Raw genomic sequence first — 19,012 nt, forward strand, 5'->3', positions numbered from 1 at the left:
TATCATATCACTTATATTGATTGCATGTGATGTTTATCTTTTTATGCATCTTATCTTGCTTTGATTGACGGTAGCATTATAAGATGATCCCTCACTAAATTATCAAATTATAAGTGTTCTCCCTGAGTATGCACCATTGCGAAAGTTCTTGGTGCTGAGACACCACGTGATGATCGGGTGTGATAGGCTCTACGTTCAAATACAACGGGTGCAAAACAGTTGCACACGCGGAATACTCAGGTTAAACTTGACGAGCCTAGCATATAACAGATATGGCCTCGGAACACGGAGACCGAAATGTCGAGCGTGAATCATATAGTAGATATGATCAACATAGTGATGTTCACCGTTGAAACTACTCCATCTCACGTGATGATCGGACATGGTTTAGTTGATATGGATCACGTGATCACTTAGAGGATTAGAGGGATGTCTATCTAAGAGGGAGTTCTTAAGTAATATGATTAATTGAACTTGAATTTATCATGAACTTAGTACCTGATAGTATCTTGCTTGTCTATGTTAATTGTAGATAGATGGCCCGTGCTGTTGTTTCGTTGAATTTTAATGCGTTCCTTGAGAAAGCAAAGTTGAAAGATGATGGTAGCAATTACACGGACTGGGTCCGTAACTTGAGGATTATCCTCATTGCTACACAGAAGAATTACGTCCTGGAAGCACCGCTGGGTGCCAGGCCTGTTGCAGGAGCAACACCAGATGTTATGAACGTCTGGCAGAGCAAAGCTGATGACTACTCGATAGTTCAGTGTGCCATGCTTTACGGCTTAGAACCGGGTCTTCAACGACGTTTTGAACGTCATGGAGCATATGAGATGTTCCAGGAGTTGAAGTTAATATTTCAAGAAAATTCCCGGATTGAGAGATATGAAGTCTCCAATAAGTTCTACAGCTGCAAGATGGAAGAGAATAGTTCTGTCCGTGAGAATATACTCAAAATATCTGGGTATAACAATCACTTGATTCAACTGGGAGTTAATCTTCCGGATGATAGCGTCATTGACAGAATTCTTCAATCACTGCCACCAAGCTACAAGATCTTCGTGCTGAACTATAACATGCAAGGGATGGATAAGACGATTCCCGAGCTCTTCACGATGCTAAAGGCTGCGGAGGTAGAAATCAAAAAGGAGCATCAAGTGTTGATGGTCAATAAGACCACTAGTTTCAAGAAAAAGGGCAAAGGGAAGAAGGGGAACTTCAAGAAGAACAGCAAGCAAGTTGCTGTTCAGGAGAAGAAACCCAAGTTTGGACCTAAGCCTGAGACTGAGTGCTTCTACTACAAGCAGACTGGTCACTGGAAGCGGAACTGCCCCAAGTATTTGGCGGATAAGAAGGATGGCAAGGTGAACAAAGGTATATGTGATATACATGTTATTGATGTGTACCTTACTAATGCTTGCAGTAGCACCTGGGTATTTGATACTGGTTCTGTTGCTAATATTTGCAACTCGAAACAGGGGCTACGGATTAAGCGAAGATTGGCTAAGGACGAGGTGACGATGCGCGTGGGAAATGGTTCCAAAGTCGATGTGATCGCGGTCGGCACGCTACCTCTACATCTACCTTCGGGATTAGTTTTAGACCTAATAATTGTTATTTGGTGCCAGCGTTAAGCATGAACATTATATCTGGATCTTGTTTGATGCGAGACGGTTATTCATTTAAATCAGAGAATAATGGTTGTTCTATTTATATGAGTAATATCTTTTATGGTCATGCACCCTTGAAGAGTGGTCTATTTTTGTTGAATCTCGATAGTAGTGATACACATATTCATAATATTGATGCCAAAAGATGCAGAGTTGATAATGATAGTGCAACTTATTTGTGGCACTGCTGTTTAAGTCATATCGGTGTAAAGCGCATGAAGAAACTCCATACTGATGGACTTTTGGAACCACTTGATTATGAATCACTTGGTACTTGCGAACCGTGCCTCATGGGCAAGATGACTAAAACACCGTTCTCCGGAACTATGGAGAGAGCAACAGATTTGTTGGAAATCATACATACAGATGTATGTGGTCCGATGAATATTGAGGCTCGTGGCGGATATCGTTATTTTCTCACCTTCATAGATGATTTGAGCACATATGGGTATATCTACTTAATGAAACATAAGTCTGAAACATTTGAAAAGTTCAAAGAATTTCAGAGTGAAGTTGAAAATCATCGTAACAAGAAAATAAATTTTTTACAATCTGATCATGGAGGAGAATATTTGAGTTATGAGTTTGGTCTTCATTTGAAACAATGCGGAATAGTTTCGCAACTCACGCCACCCGAAACACCACAGCGTAATGGTGTGTCCGAATGTCGTAATCGTACTTTACTAGATATGGTGCGATCTATGATGTCTCTTACTGATTTACCGCTATCGTTTTGGGGTTATGCTTTAGAGACAGCTGCATTCACGTTAAATAGGGCACCATCGAAATCCGTTGAGACGACGCCTTATGAATTGTGGTTTGGCAAGAAGCCAAAGTTGTCGTTTCTTAAAGTTTGGGGCTGCGATGCTTATGTGAAAAAACTTCAACCTGATAAGCTCGAACCCAAATCGGAGAAATGTGTCTTCATAGGATACCCAAAGGAGACTGTTGGGTACACTTTCTATCACAGATCCGAAGGCAAAACTTTTGTTGCTAAATTCGGAAATTTTCTGGAGAAGGAGTTTCTCTCGAAATAAGTGAGTGGGAGGAAAGTAGAACTTGATGAGGTAACTGTACGTGCTCCCTTATTGGAAAGTAGTTCATCACAGAAACCGGTTTCTGCGACACCTACACCAATTAGTGAGGAAGTTAATGATGATGATCATGAAACTTCAGATCAAGTTATTACTGAACCTCGTAGGTCAACCAGAGTAAGATCCGCACCAGAGTGGTACGGTAATCCTGTTCTGGAGGTTATGTTACTAGACCATGACGAACCTACGAACTATGAAGAAGCGATGGTGAGCCCAGATTCCGCAAAATGGCTTGAGGCCATGAAATCCGAGATGGGATCCATGTATGAGAACAAAGTATGGACTTTGGTTGACTTGCACGATGATCGGCAAGCCATTGAAAATAAATGGATCTTCAAGAAGAAGACTGACGCTGATGGTAATGTTACTGTCTATAAAGCTCGACTTGTTGCGAAAGGTTTTCGACAAGTTCAAGGGATTGACTACGATGAGACCTTCTCACCCGTAGCGATGCTTAAGTCTGTCCGAATCATGTTAGCAATTGCCAAATTTTATGATTATGAAATTTGTCAAATGGATGTCAAAACTGCATTCCTGAATGGATTTCTGGAAGAAGAATTGTATATGATGCAACCGGAAGGTTTTGTCGATCCAAAGGGAGCTAACAAAGTATGCAAGCTCCAGCGATCCATTTATGGACTGGTGCAAGCCTCTCGGAGTTGGAATAAACGCTTTGATAGTGTGATCAAAGCATTTGGTTTTGTACAGACTTTTGGAGAAGCCTGTATTTACAAGAAAGTGAGTGGGAGCTCTGTAGCATTTCTGATATTATATGTGGATGACATATTGCTGATTGGAAATGATATAGAATTTCTGGATAGCATAAAGGGATACTTGAATAAGAGTTTTTCAATGAAAGACCTCAGTGAAGCTGCGTATATATTGGGCATCAAGATCTATAGAGATAGATCAAGACGCTTAATTGGACTTTCACAAAGCACATACCTTGACAAAGTTTTGAAAAAGTTCAAAATGGATCAAGCAAAGAAAGGGTTCTTGCCTCTGTTACAAGGTGTGAAGTTGAGTAAGACTCAATGCCTGACCACTGCAGAAGATAGAGAGAAGATGAAAGATGTTCCCTATGCTTCAGCCACAGGCTCTATCATGTATGCAATGCTGTGTACCAGACCTGATGTGTGCCTTGCTATAAGTCTAGCAGGAAGGTACCAAAGTAATCCAGGAGTGGATCACTGGACAGCGGTCAAGAACATCCTGAAATACCTGAAAAGGACTAAGGATATGTTTCTCGTTTATGGAGGTGACAAAGAGCTCATCATAAATTGTTACGTCGATGCAAGCTTTGAAACTGATCCAGACGATTCTAAATCGCAAACCGGATACGTGTTTACATTGAACGGTGGAGCTGTCAGTTGGTGCAGTTCTAAACAAAGCGTCGTGGCGGGATCTACGTGTGAAGCGGAGTACATAGCTGCTTCGGAAGCAGCAGATGAAGGAGTTTGGATGAAGGAGTTCATATCCGATCTAGGTGTCATACCTAGTGCATCGGGTCCAATGAAAATCTTTTGTGACAATACTGGTGCAATTGCCTTAGCAAAGGAATCCAGATTTCACAAGAGAACCAAACACATCAAGAGACGCTTCAATTCCATCCGGGATTTAGTCCAGGTGGGAGACATAGAAATTTGCAAGATACATACGGATCTGAATGTTGCAGACCCGTTGACTAAGCCTCTTCCACGAGCAAAACATGATCAGCACCAAGGCTCCATGGGTGTAAGAATCATTACTGTGTAATCTAGATTATTGACTCTAGTGCAAGTGGGAGACTGAAGGAAATATGCCCTAGAGGCAATAATAAAGTTATTATTTATTTCCTTATATCATGATAAATGTTTATTATTCATGCTAGAATTGTATTAACCGGAAACATAATACTTGTGTGAATACATAGACAAACAGAGTGTCACTAGTATGCCTCTACTTGACTAGCTCGTTGATCAAAGATGGTTATGTTTCCTAGCCATTGACATGAGTTGTCATTTGATTAACGGGATCACATCATTAGGAGAATGATGTGATTGACCTGACCCATTCCGTTAGCTTAGCACTCGATCGTTTAGTATGTTGCTATTGCTTTCTTCATGACTTATACATGTTCCTATGACTATGAGATTATGCAACTCCCGTTTACCGGAAGAACACGTTGTGTGCTACCAAACGTCACAACGTAACTGGGTGATTATAAAGGTGCTCTACAGGTGTCTCCGAAGGTACTTGTTGGGTTGGCGTATTTCGAGATTAGGATTTGTCACTCCGATTGTCGGAGAGGTATATCTGGGCCCTCTCGGTAATGCACATCACTTAAGCCTTGCAAGCATTGCAACTAATGAGTTTGTTGCGAGATGATGTATTATGGAACGAGTAAAGAGACTTGCCGGTAACGAGATTGAACTAGGTATTGAGATACCGACGATCGAATCTCGGGCAAGTAAAATACCGATGACAAAGGGAATAACGTATGTTGTTATGCGGTCTGACCGATAAAGATCTTCGTAGAATATGTGGGAGCCAATATGAGCATCCAGGTTCCGCTATTGCTTATTGACCAGAGACGTGTCTCGGTCATGTCTACATAGTTCTCGAACCTGTAGGGTCCGCACGCTTAACGTTTCGACGACAGTTATATTACGAGTTTATATGTTTTGAGGTACCGAAGGTTGTTCGGAGTCCCGGATGTGATCACGGACATGACGAGGAGTCTCGAAATGGTCGAGACATAAAGATTGATATATTGGAAGCCTATGTTTGGATATCGGAAGTGTTCCGGGTGAAATCAGGATTTTACCGGAGTACCGGGAGGTTACCGGAACCCCCCCCCGGAAACATAATGGGCCTTAGTGGGCCTAGGTGGAAGAGAGGAGAGGCGGTTAGGGCTGGGCCGCGCGCCCCTCCCCCCTAGTCCGAATAGGACAAGGAGAAGGGGGCGGCGCCCCCCTTCCTTCTTCTCCCTCTCCTCTTTCCCCCTCCCAAGTCCTAATCCAACTAGGAAAAGGGGGGGAGTCCTACTCCCGGTGGGAGTAGGACTCCTCCTGGCGCGCCCCAAGGCTGGCCGCTCCTCCCCCCTTTGATCCTTTATATACGGGGGCAGGGGGGCACCCCATAGACACAACAATTGATCATTGATCTCTTAGCCGTGTGCGGTGCCCCCCTCCACCATATTACACCTCGATAATATCGTAGCGGTGCTTAGGCGAAGCCCTGCGTCGGTAGAACATCATCATCGTCACCACGTCGTCATGCTGACGAAACTCTCCCTCAACACTCGGCTGGATCAGAGTTCGAGGGACGTCATCGAGCTGAACGTGTGCTGAACTCGGAGGTGCCGTACAATCGGTACTTGATCGGTCGCATCGTGAAGACGTACGACTACATCAACCGCGTTGTGTTAACGCTTCCACTTTCGGTCTACGAGGGTACGTGGACAACACTCTCCCCTCTCGTTGCTATGCATCACCATGATCTTGCATGTGCGTAGGATTTTTTTTGAAATTACTACGTTCCCCAACACATTTCACCAAGGCACAAGAGGCAGCCCGCAAGGATATTGAGAGAGCTTTCGGTGTTTTGCAAGCAAGGTTTGCCATAGTTCAGGGTCCAGCTCGATTTTGGGACAAAAAAACCTTGGTGAACATCATGAAATGTTGTGTGATTCTACACAACATGATCCTAGAGGATGAGAGAGGGTTAAACCTCCCTTGTTTCTATGACAATGTTGGTACCCGTGTGCAATTGGAAAGAAACCCTTCTCGCATACACGCTTTTCTTCAAGCACATCGTGAGATTGAGGATGCAACCACTCATGGTCGGCTCCGGGATGATCTAGTAGAGCACCACTGGCAGTTGGATGGGCGGCGCATTGGCCCATGATGTATCTTTGTTTTACTTTTCTATGTCCTATTTGATTCGAACAATTATTGTAATTTGCTCAAACATTGTTGTAATAATTTGAATGATTATTGTTTTATTCGGTGGTGTAATAATAACTAAAATGATTATTGTTTTATGTCAAATGTGATGGAATTTGTTATATGTCATATGATAAAATGTGTGATATGTGAAATGACAGTTTTAAAGGTTGGGGTTGAGGCAAAGACTAGAACCCTCAAATCCAACCCTTAAAGTAGTTTAAGGGTTGGGTTTGAGGGTTCTAGTCTTTGCCCCTGTTTTTCAACCCTTAAAAGTACCAAAAACTGACACTTCTTAACCCTTAAAACTGATTTAAAGCGTGTTTGGTTGGGGGATTTAAAGATTGGGAATGGGAGTTTAAGGTATGTGAGACTAAAAATACCTTGATTGGATCTAGAACATGGGAATTAAGAGGGGAAGGGGAAGAGGAATTAAGGGGCCTAACTCCCTCAGATCTCTTCCCTGGGGTACCCCTGGTAATTCATGCGAGGATTGGGAATTGAGAGAAGAAATAACGATTCAGTTTATTTGTTACGTGCGCACGCGAATGGGTGCCGTTCAAAGTTTCCTATTCCGCAGCCTAATCCTATCAACCAAACAGGGCAGTTAAGTCTCTCTTAAATTCCTTGGTCTAATTGCCTTCACATGCCAATCAAAGGAATGGGATTTAATATCAATTTCCCATGGTAATCCCTCTGCAAACTCCCATCTCTAAATTCTCATTCCCTCTACCCATCGCTGCCAAACACGCTGTAAGGGGTTGAGGATTTGAGGGTTCTACTAGATATGCTCTTAGGCGTCGGATTTGCAAGTCTGGCCTCTATATGCTCACCCGAACTAGGTACTTTTGATATAGCCGAGCATGGTATATACCGTCTGCAGCATGGACGGCACGACGAAAATTGCGGCCGCCGCTAGAAGCGAGACGGCCACCCACGGCGACGGGAAGAAGTGCAGCACGAACCCGCCGCACCACCAGCTCACCCGCCGCCTCCGGTGGCACGCCACCGCGTCGACCATCTGGCCGAACTCATCCGGCAGCCTCGCGCCGACTGTCTGCGCCCCGAGCTCCCGGAAGAAGTAGACGAGTTCCGCGTCCGTCAGCCGCGTGGCGGAAAGGACACCTCGCCGGCGCAGAAACGTCGCGTCCTGCGGGCACCGCACGAGTCCCTCCATCCGGGCAACGTGCGTCGTCATGCATGCGCCGTGCGCCCAGTGGAACCGCATCTCGAAGGCCAGCATGTTGTACAGCACCGCCGCGCTATACTCGTGGACGTGGAAGCACGGGATGCTCATCACCGCCACGGGGCTCGCCGGCCGGCTCCAGAACGACATGTCCAGGTCGCCTTGGCAGGTCGACGCCGCCGCCTGCCGGAACCACACCGCCGAGTGCCGCAGCTCCATGGAGCAGGGGAACAGCCGCTCCGACTCCTTCTTGATCTTGAGGAGCTTCAGTGGCGTCGAGAGGATGCAGTATTTGTTAGCCGGCACGCGGGACCAGTGGAAGAGGTGCAGGACGTGGTGGAACTCCGCGCTCGCCGCGTCGCGGGCGAGGCATGCCCGCTTTGGGCAGACGTCGTCGAAGCAGCCGAGCACCACCTCCTCGACGGAGTGGCGGAGCTTCAGCCTGCCGCAGGCGGCGACGAGCAGCTTGACGGCGGTGAAGGGGACCTGGTTCTCGAGCACCAGCATGTCGAGCTTGATCTGCTCGGCGTGCTGCGCCACGGCCATGTGCAGTATGAAGTACTCCCTGTTGATGGACGCCGCCCGCGCCGCGCTGTCGGCGTCCTCACCGACGCCGGTCTTGCTGAGCATCATGCTCACGACGAGGACGAAGCAGCTGTCCAGGAGCAGCATCTGCAGGAACTTCTCCTCGTCGTCCAGCAGCGCCTTGTCATCCGCCCCCGCGTCCGCGTCGTCGTCGGCGAACTCGTCGCGGAGGCGGTCGCGCTCCGCCGACAGCGCCGCCACGTACGCGTCGACGTTGAGCCCGCACTGTTCCTGCAGGTACCGCATGAACGGGAGCTTGGAGTCGTCGGGGAAGGGGAGACCCCGGTCGCCGCGGTGGAACGGACCGATGGCCACGGCGCGCACCGCGTGGAGCGCCTCGGCGCCCACGGCGCGGCGGGTGCGCGGGCGGAGGATGGTGCCCGAGCGCTCGGCGAGGTACCACAGCATGGGCGTCCGCGCGATGAGGTCCCTCATCACGGCCTTGTTCACCGTCGCCGACGTGAGCTTGCGCAGCCACTTCCGCCCGGCCTCGCCGTCAACGGCGTCCGCTGATTTCGCCTCCGCCGCGATGTCAATGTCGATGCTGTGGTGGTGACCGGCCAGAGGGCTGCTCAGCTGATCGCCCTCCATTGCGATTTGATTTCTCAATCGAATGTTCACGGCTTAATTTGATGTTACAAGCGGAAGTTAACTACTCCTCTTGGTTGGGACTGGAGACTGATTGGCGACAAAGAATGTGACAGACTTCAGGAAGGATTCTTGCTAACATTCTTGCTGATCGATAGTGGACAACAGAAACAGGCCAGAACTCTATTTATATATCTGATCAATAATGGAGCTCGTCTCTGGATTGCGTTGCCATGATGTATGATCATACAGAGACATCGACAGAAAAGGGAAAATTTGAACATGACACCTTTGTCCGGCTGGTTGTTCATGTCTGGTAGGAAATACTGCTCTGTTTATTTGGTAGCATGGGACGCCTAACCACTTGGTTTGGGCCCTTCTCTGCCTCTCTGATCGAATTTTGGTGGATTTTTTTCATTTTCATGCTACTTTGTTTTAGCTGGTGGGACTTTCCTTTAGCTTGTTTGTAGTAATTTTATTTTTTTCTAGTTATTCGTCTTACTTTGTGGTGACGTCAATTGCTCGATCAAATATCACAAAGTCAAATTCAACTTCCATTTCTCTCCGAATATCTGTTTGACTTTGTCAATGTTGTCTGTGACACGGAATTGTATGAAGTTGACGTGCTGTCTACAAGGCTGAAAATATTTCGATGTGCCATCACTCGTTACATCTAAGCAGCCAGACCTTGGTTTGGTTGGTGCGTCTTATTCATAGAAACAGTGCACCGGGATGTTTTCATCACAAAAATTGTCACCCGGGTGTTCTCTTCCAAAATTATCAGCTAAAGATAACAAGCAAACGTTCGCCAGGTGAGAGTGGCAAATTTAAAGTTTCATATGACAATTTATGTTAGTGGAGGATGGCTAATTTCTTTCGCAAGGATGACAAATCCGTCTAGTTCTGTTTTTTTGCAAGGATTTGCCGTGCTTGTTGAAGAAATTCATCATCTTCGTGACAGCATAAATTCCCATGATTTTTTCTTGATTTGCCATGCTCTGCCAGTGAACAACAGCATAATAGAAACTAACGGGAGAACTTTACTTTTTAGGGATAACTATAAACACCTCATCTAGTCCTCCCACATGCACATGCATGGAGTAGAGGACAAAAGTTAATGTTATATTGTGCTAGATTTTCCCATTTTGAAAATTCAGAATATGTTGTAGCTCGAATCATTGGTCTGATTTAAAATATTTCCCCATTAAATCCACCACGACGAAACCTTCAAAATTAGGACGATTTTTCTGTTCCAAAGTTAATAGGTCCGGGCTACGTAAATTATCAGCTGTGCAATACGTAAATTATCTCGCTTTTTACAAAGAATTTATTGGGGTATGTTTCTACAACTTTTTCCTGATGAAAGTTACCATAATGTTGTACTTAAGTTATCGGGTCTGTGATGTGTAAATAATCATGATATTCACACATAAATTACTGGGGGTATGGTTCTTGAACTTCTTTTCCACAGGTCAAAAGTTATCACAGTGTTGCACGTAAGTTATCAGGTCTACAGTGCAGAAATTATCATGTTGTTCATACAAAAGTTAACGAGGTATGTTTCAAAATTATTTTGGTGCTATTCCATCATGACGACGCTCGCCGATCACATTTTTCTCGGTCAATTTGCCGAACACATGTGTGTGAAATACATAATGTTGCCCATGTCGTGCTCTCGTTAATTATTATTTGCATGTTGCTGCGGCACCGGTCTCCGTAGTCACCCTCACACACTCCTCGTGTACCCCATTGCCGAGATCTCCTCCAACTCGTCTCTGTCGACAAGGGCTCTGCGGGCCTCGGCACAATGAGTTGTGGCTCCACCTTCGATGGCCTCCTTCCAAGCATCGTCATGGTCATCCACCTCAAGATCTAGTAGCACGCTCACCAGAATTGAAACTAGGATTGCAGCAGAAGGCGGACGTGCTGAAGCACTACTAAGGATAGCAGTGGGAAGGGTATGGTGTGGGTACAATAATCCCATCTCATGTCCATGTTTCTCATGGACTCAAAAAGCATACACATACCTACCCATTGAGCATAAATCCATGTCCATGCCCTACAGGTACCCATCGGGCATAGCAACACATCATTTAAGGGTGGTGACATAGTTGTTAGGACCATTGGTTTCATAAATAGGCTTATAGGGTTGAGGAAATGGTGATGGTGAGTAGGATGAGGGTGGGGTACTACTAGAGGAGTGAGAGTAGAGGATGGAAGTGGACTACAGTATGGATGTCTAGTTCTTCACAACTTATATACAGATACTCAGTAGCTTAGGTTTATAACACATGTAACCCACCTATAGGATCGGTTGGTTGGGTTTAGGCATACCCATGGACACATAATCATACCCATGCTCTACCCATGATTAGTTGGATAGGGTTTGGGTACTACCCATGGGTAGAAAAATGAGCCCATACCCTACCCATGATGGTCAGGTATCCATGTTTTAGGATCGGAGTATATGGACTCGAGGGGGTGAATGGGAGATTTAATATTTCCTTCAAAACTTCAATTCTCTTGGGAATGCACAACTGAATAAAACTACCAAAAGTAGTACAATTAGAAGATAAACCACTGACAAAAAAGAGCAGATGAAAAAATAGGAACTACTGCGAGATATCATCAGAGCTAGCGATAGAAGAACAACTAAGTAGTTGTAAATGGATATCTGACAAACAAATAAACACACTATCTTAAGCACAGTGAGAGACAACACAAAACAGAACATGATTTCAACACAGATAGAAATGCATGAGGTAAATGATCAATTAGATTCACTGATGAACAACCACACGAGAGATAAATCAACTAAAATAAAATTACTAAAAAACATCCAGCATTGAGAAAGAACCAGTTCACTTTTCTGCAAAAAGAGCTACGCCTGTGTTGAAGATATGCCATAGAGGCAATAATATTGTATTAATATATCTCCATTTTCATAATTAAGAGTTTATATTTCATGTTATAACTGCTATTATTCTGGAATATGCGATTCAGTGAAAAACTGATACGCACGTGTGAGATGATAAACGGTAAATATAGGTTCCCTCTCTTGCCTCTAAGACTGGCTCAAGTGTTGTTGGTGATCATGTTTTCCGGATCTCGGGATATCGTGAAGTGTAATGATAGACCTGAAACAACAATGAGAGTATGACGTTAGAAGAACGATCATATTGAATCGACCAAATCTAGTTTGTTATACATTCAGATAATATAATATGTAATCAATTGTTATAACACAGAGTGTTAGCATGTGTTTTAGTTCCTCAGACCCTAAGAGTATCTTGGTCACTTCCTTACCGTACAGTGGGCTTTGGGGTTGCTCAAACATCATTTGTAACTAGGTGATCATAATGACAACTTATGGGTTCATCGGAAAGTTTGACAAGTGACTGGATAGCTCGAGAGTGGGATTTGCTCCTCCGATGATGGAGAGATATTCTTAGGGCTCTCACATTGTTACGGCATCCATCATCATCTGGCTAGACATAGGTGACTACGTCATGGGGATACCGGAACATTTCAATGAGAAAGAAGAACAATACCGGCAACGGGATCAACGGTATAGTGAGCATGTGCATGACTTAGGAGGATACCGATGCACCCCGAGTATTGTAAAGTATCATGAAGGAAAGGGAACATCACATGATAACCAAAGGTTCACTGGAATGTCATTTGTGTAATCATGAGGATCGATATGGACGTCCATGGTTTCGCTATCGGTCATTGAACGAAGGTGTTTCGTTCATGTCTATGATTTACCGAATCTACGGGTCACAAGCTTAAGGTAATCAAGATTTTCTAACTGTTAGTAGGATGAGAGTATCAAGGATTTATTTGTGGAATTGTTTCATTAATGTTAATGTTCGAAATATTTTTGAGAGGAACCGGAAGCGTTCCGGTTAACCAGAAGGGTTTCAGAGTTTATCGGGCAATACCGGGTATTGTCGATAATTAATATATAGGTGGAAAATATTTCCGGTGATGTTAAGTTGTATATAAAAGGGTCTAATAATTATTAGAAAGATTTTATATTAATTTAAATATCAATAGGCCTTAAAAGGCCATGAGGAGGAAGGCAACTTGGGCCACAAGGGCCCAAGTGGGGAGGTGTCCCTCATTTCCTCATTGCAGGCCGAATCCTAGTAGGGGGAGGACTCCTCCTTCCCCCATTGGCCGGTGAAAGGGGAGGGGAGTCCTCCTCTCCTCTTGGCAGCCCCTCCTCCATCTAACCTATATATACATGAGGTGTTGACCCTTTCTACACACAAGTTTTGGAGCCTCCTCTAGTTCATCTAGCCATAGTTCTAGTTGGTCCTAGTTGACTAATTAGAACTTTGTCTAGTTCATCTAATATGTTGGAAATATGCCCTAGAGGCAATAATAGAATGCTTATTATCATATTTCCCGTTCAAGGTAAATGTTTATTATTCATGCTAGAATTGTACTGATCGGAAACTTAAATACATGTATGAATACATAAACTACACCGTGTCCCTAGTAAGCCTCTACTAGACTAGCTCGTTAATCAAAGATGGTTAAGGTTTCCTAACCATGGACATGGGTTGTCATTTTATAACAGGATCACATCATTAGAGAATGATGTGATGGACAAAACCCAACCGTAAGCTTAGCATATGATCGTATCACTTTAGTTTTTGCTATAACTTTCTTCATGTCAAGTATCTATTCCTAAGACCACGAGATCATGCAACTCCCGGATACAGGAGGAATGCCTTGTGTGCTATCAAACGTTACTTCATAACTGGGTGATCATAAAGTTGCTCTACAGATATCTCTGAAGGTGTCTGTTGGGTTGGCATGGATCGAGACTGGAATTTGTCACTCCGTATGACGGAGAGATATGTCTGGGCCCTCTCGGTAATACAACATCATTAAGAGCTTGCAAGCAATGTGGCTAATGATTTATTCACGGGATCTCGTATTACAGAACGAGTAAAGAGACTTGCCGGCAACGAGATTGCACTAGGTATGAAGATACCGACGATCGAATCTCGGGCAAGTAACATATCGCTAGACAGCGGGAATTGCATACGGGATTAACTGAATCCTTGACACCATGGTTCAACTGATAATGATCTTCATGTAATATGTAGGAACCAATATGGGCATATAGTTCCCACTATTGGTTATTGACCGGAGAGATGTCCAGTCATGTCTACATGATTATCGAACTCGTAGGGTCCGCAGATTATCAAACTCGTACGGTCCGCACGCTTAACATTCGATGGCGCTAGAGTAGTGTTGGGATATGTGCATTGGTAACCGAATATTGTTCGGAGTCCTGGATGACATCCCGGACGTCACAAGGAACTCTAGAATGGTCCGGAGGTAAAGATTTACATATGGGAAGTCCCATTTTGGTCGCCAAAAAAGTTTCGGGCATTACCGACAGTGTACCAGTTGTGCCGAAAGGGGTCCGGGGGTCCACGTACCCCGGGGGCCCACACGGGTTGTAGGGGGTGCGCCTTGGACTATATGGGCCAGGGGCACCAGCCCCAAGAGGCCCATGCACCAAGAGGGGAGGAGGAAGAGTCCTAAGGTGGGAAGGCACCCCCCTAAGGTGCCTTGGGGAGGAAGGGAACCTCCTTAGGTCCACGCCCCCTCCTTGGAGGAGGGGCTAGGGCTGCGCCCCAGCCCTCCCCTTGCCTCCTATATATAGTGGGGGAGAGGGAGGTGATGGGAAACGTTGCATGGAGAAAAACAAAATTCTATGCTCATGCAAGATCTATCCATGGAGATGCATAGCTATGAGAGGGGGAGAGCATCTACATGCCCTTGTAGATCGCTAAGCGGCGGTTGATGTAGTCATACACCTTCAGGATCCGTCTCGATCAAGTACCGAACGTACGGCACCTCTGTGTTCAGCACATGTTCAGCTCGATGACGTCCTCGCCTTCTTGATCCATCATGAGGGGCGATGTAGTAGATGAGTTCTGGCAGCACGGCGGCATGGTGACGGTGGTGGTGAACTAGAGGGAGGAGATTAGAACCACATTGGGCTTCTAATTATGAGGATTAGAGGTAGCTAGGGCTAGCTCTAATTAGTCAACTAGGACCAACTAGAGGAGGCTCAAAAACTTGTGTTCTAGGGGCTAGCCCTGCTCCTCTATTTATATGTTGAGCCCTGGGGTCATTACTTGGGGAGAGGGCCTCCCCAAAGTCGTTTTGGAACACAAAGAAGAGTCCTTCTCAGACTCCAGCGCCAAACGCCATGGTTCCTGGCGTTTATGTAAATGCCACGGACTACAACGTCTGGCTCAGGGGGTAGACGCCAGGAACCTTGGCATCTAATCCCCGCCCTCTGAGAAAACCCCTTTGTGCAATGTCTTAAAGCCCCGCGGGCCTTACCTCTTGGACCAACCAAATCATCCTATATATTAATCTTTACCTCTGTGCCATTTCGGAGCTCCTCGTCATGTCCGTGATCTCATCCGTGACTCCGAACAACATTTGGTCACCAACATACATAACTCATATAATACTATATCGTCAACGAATGTTAAGCGTGCGGACCCTATGGGTTCGAGAATGATGTAGACATGACCGAGATGCTTCTCCGGTCAATAACCAATAGCGGGACCTGGATGCTCATATTGGTTCCTACATATTCTACAAAGATCTTTATTAGTCGAACCTTTATGACAACATACATAGTTCCCTTTGTCTGTCGGCATGTTACTTGCCCGAGATTCGATCGTCGTAATCTCCATACCTAGTTCAATCTCGTTACCGGCAAGTCTCTTTACTCGTCCTGTAATACATCATCTCATAACTAACTTCTTAGTCACTTTGATTGCAAGCTTCTTGTGATGATGTATTGTCGAGAGGGCCCAGACATACCTCTCTGTCATACGGAGTGAGAAATCCCAATATCGATTCACGCCAACTCAACAGACACCTTCGGAGATACCTTGATAACCCACAAGTATAGGGGATCGCAACAGTTTTCGAGGGTAGAGTATTCAACCCAAATTTATTGATTCGACACAAGGGGAGCCAAATAATATTTGCAAGTTTTAGCAGCTGAGTTGTCAATTCAACCACACATGGAGATTAATTATCTGCACCAAAGTGATCAGTAGCAAAGTAGTATGATAATTTTGATAGTAGTAGCAACATGTAGGATCGAAAGTATGTCTAGAGGGGGGTGATTAGACTACTTGACCAAATAAAAATCTAGCCTTTTCCCAATTTTAAGTCTTGGCAGATTTTAACAACTTAGCACAACTCAAATAATCAACCTACACATGCAATTCTAAGAGTGTAGCAGCGGAATGTAAAACAATTTCATATGAAGGTAAAGGGAGGAGTTTGAGGGAGCAAACACAATGTTGACATGGAGATTTTTTATGCGTGTTCCGATAGGTGGTGCTATCGTTGATCCACGTTGATGGAGACTTCAACCCACGAAGGGTAACGGTTGCGCGAGTCCACGGAGGGCTCCACCCATGAAGGGTCCACGAAGAAGCAACCTTGTCTATCCCACCATGGTCGTCGCCCACGAAGGACTTGCCTCACTATGGTAGATCTTCACAAAGTAGGTGATCTCCTTGCCCGTACAAACTCCTTGGTTCAACTCCACAATCTTGATGGAGGCTCCCAAGTGACACCTAACCAATCTAGGAGACACCACTCTCCAAGAGGTAATAGATGGTGTGTTGATGATGAACTCCTTGCTCTTGTGCTTCAAATGATACTCTCCCCAACACACAACTCTCTCTCATAGGATTGGATTTGGTGTGTCAGGACCCCGATTCCAAGTCACACCGATCTAGCCTGTAACACCTCATATAACATTGCGGCCTCACGCACGGTACTCCCACGGGTGTCGCCTTACCATGGCCTGGGACCGTTTGCGCCTTTTGGCTCACGTATATGATAATGTCGCTAGCATCCATATGACAGAGAAACCGGGCCGACATGGCTAGTCGTGAACCCAAAGCGGCACTAACGTATGGGGACAGGCATACATGAATCAACATCGAACGTGTCGGTCAGCAGCGTGTGAATCCGGGCTGTAGCACCGGGCTAACAGGACTCCGGGAACCCGGGCTGTAGCAGGCTAGGCAGGACTCCGGATGTCACCGCGTGACATTTCCCCGAAGGGACAGACACAGGAACGATATGACTCACATGCCGGCCAGTCAAGTGTCCAGAGCAGTAGTGCTGGGCTAGCAGGACTCCGGTGAACCGGGCTGTAGCGGACTACTATGGCTCAAGGAGGCACTAGACTACATTTCCTCATAAGAGAGGCTGCTAAAGATAAACAACTAGATTGTCGGATCCCACACATACCAAGCATTTCAAACATACACACAATATGCTCGATATGTGCAAATACAACATGGCATCACAACAAAACTCTACAACTCAAGTACTTTATTTAAAGGGCTCCGGAGAGCCTTACATAACTTGTTCATACAGATAGGGGTCACATGACCCGACACTCAAGTCATACAATCATACAAGCACATGCGGAAGCAAACTGTCTGGGTACAGACACTAGAAAGAAAGAAGGCTTGACGAAGCCTGTCTATCTACATAGGCCCTTCACAAGCCTAGATCACCACCTGGGTGGCGCGTCACTCGTCGTCGTCGAGTTCTACGTAGAACCCGTCAGAAGGGGCGGGGTTGTCGTCTGAAACAGTAATTAAAGCAACATGAGTACAAAGGTACTCAGCAAGTCTTACAACAGATCCTATTATACATGCTCATTCTCAAGAAGGTAGTGGGGTTATTGCAGCAAGCCAGCTTTGACTCTTGGCTAAGCTATCCTACGATACACCACTTGTGAAATAGTTTTCGCACACGAGTCCACTAATCACCATCTCAATACTCCACCGTGGATCCTCCCTCGTCATCCAACGAGAGGGCCATCCGCGGTACTCACACTTATCTTGAGGCTTTTAGTAGTATCCATTTACTTGTCTATGAACTGCATAAGCTACCAAGTAGTCCTTCACCGCGGACGCGGCTATTCGAATAGTTTCATACCCTGCAGGGGTGTACTTCGTCACACACGCTCTCACCACTTATCGTCGCTACACGACGTGTACTCGGCAACCTTCAAGCGGAAGCCCAACGTGGGTGTCGGCCACAGCCTACCTAAACACTCGAGTCTCTAGTCCAGGTTTATCGCCTATTTAGGTTCCATCCGCAGGGAGTCCGGCCGAGGTTTCCACATACGGCCCCAAACGATGTGTGCAGGGTTCCCGGACACCAAACGGGCGACTCGGTACACCGTGCCACGAGCCTACCGCATCACAGCCCACCCCTTGGTCAGCGCTGTCCACGGCCTCCAGCTTACTACAAACACCAGAAACTACGTGCAACTCCTGGACAGAGGACAAGGGTGATTAAGAAGCCGAGGGGGTCCATTGGTTTCGGGCCCAATGTGTGGTAGTAGCTGATTCTTAAATCACGCATACAGATCTCAGTTCTTAGGGACGGTCTCAATGAAACAACCCACCATGTACTCCTACATGGCCTCCCATCGATACCTTTACCAAATCGTGTTCAACACTTCACCCTCTTTACCCACACACACACTTTCACTCTAGTTCATCACCCTGATGAGCCAGACCTGACACAACTCTAAGCATAGCAAGCATAGCATTGTAGGAACACAACATGGCTCAATCAACTCCTACACATGCTAGTGGGTTTCATCTAGTTACTGTGGCAATGACAGGTCATGCAAAGGAAAGTGGGTTCAACTACCGCAACACACAGCAGTTTGAATCGCGTTGTCTTAATGCAGTAAACGAGAGCAGAAGCGAGAAGATGGGTTTGTATCGAAATGATCAATGGGTTGCTTGCCTGACAGAGTGGTGGTGGGATACTGCCCTTCAGTTGGATACTCGTGAATATCCTCGGAGGCAGGACCTACCACGATGAGCATACCGAAGCACAATCAACACCAAGCAAGTGCAA

The 19,012-nt window shown here is 45.8% G+C and overlaps 1 protein-coding gene across 1 annotated transcript; it reads right to left on the minus strand.

The window, feature by feature from the left end:
• Positions 1-7,190: 7,190 nt before the first annotated feature.
• On the minus strand, positions 7,191-9,190 carry LOC123124656 (uncharacterized). Its single transcript, XM_044545237.1, has one exon. The coding sequence runs from the start codon at positions 9,050-9,052 to the stop codon at positions 7,529-7,531; it is 1,524 nt and encodes a 507-aa protein (XP_044401172.1). The 5' UTR covers positions 9,053-9,190; the 3' UTR covers positions 7,191-7,528.
• Positions 9,191-19,012: the final 9,822 nt, after the last annotated feature.

The sequence above is a fragment of the Triticum aestivum genome, chromosome 5D (genome assembly GCF_018294505.1).
Source record: "Triticum aestivum cultivar Chinese Spring chromosome 5D, IWGSC CS RefSeq v2.1, whole genome shotgun sequence".
Lineage (NCBI taxonomy): Eukaryota > Viridiplantae > Streptophyta > Magnoliopsida > Poales > Poaceae > Triticum > Triticum aestivum.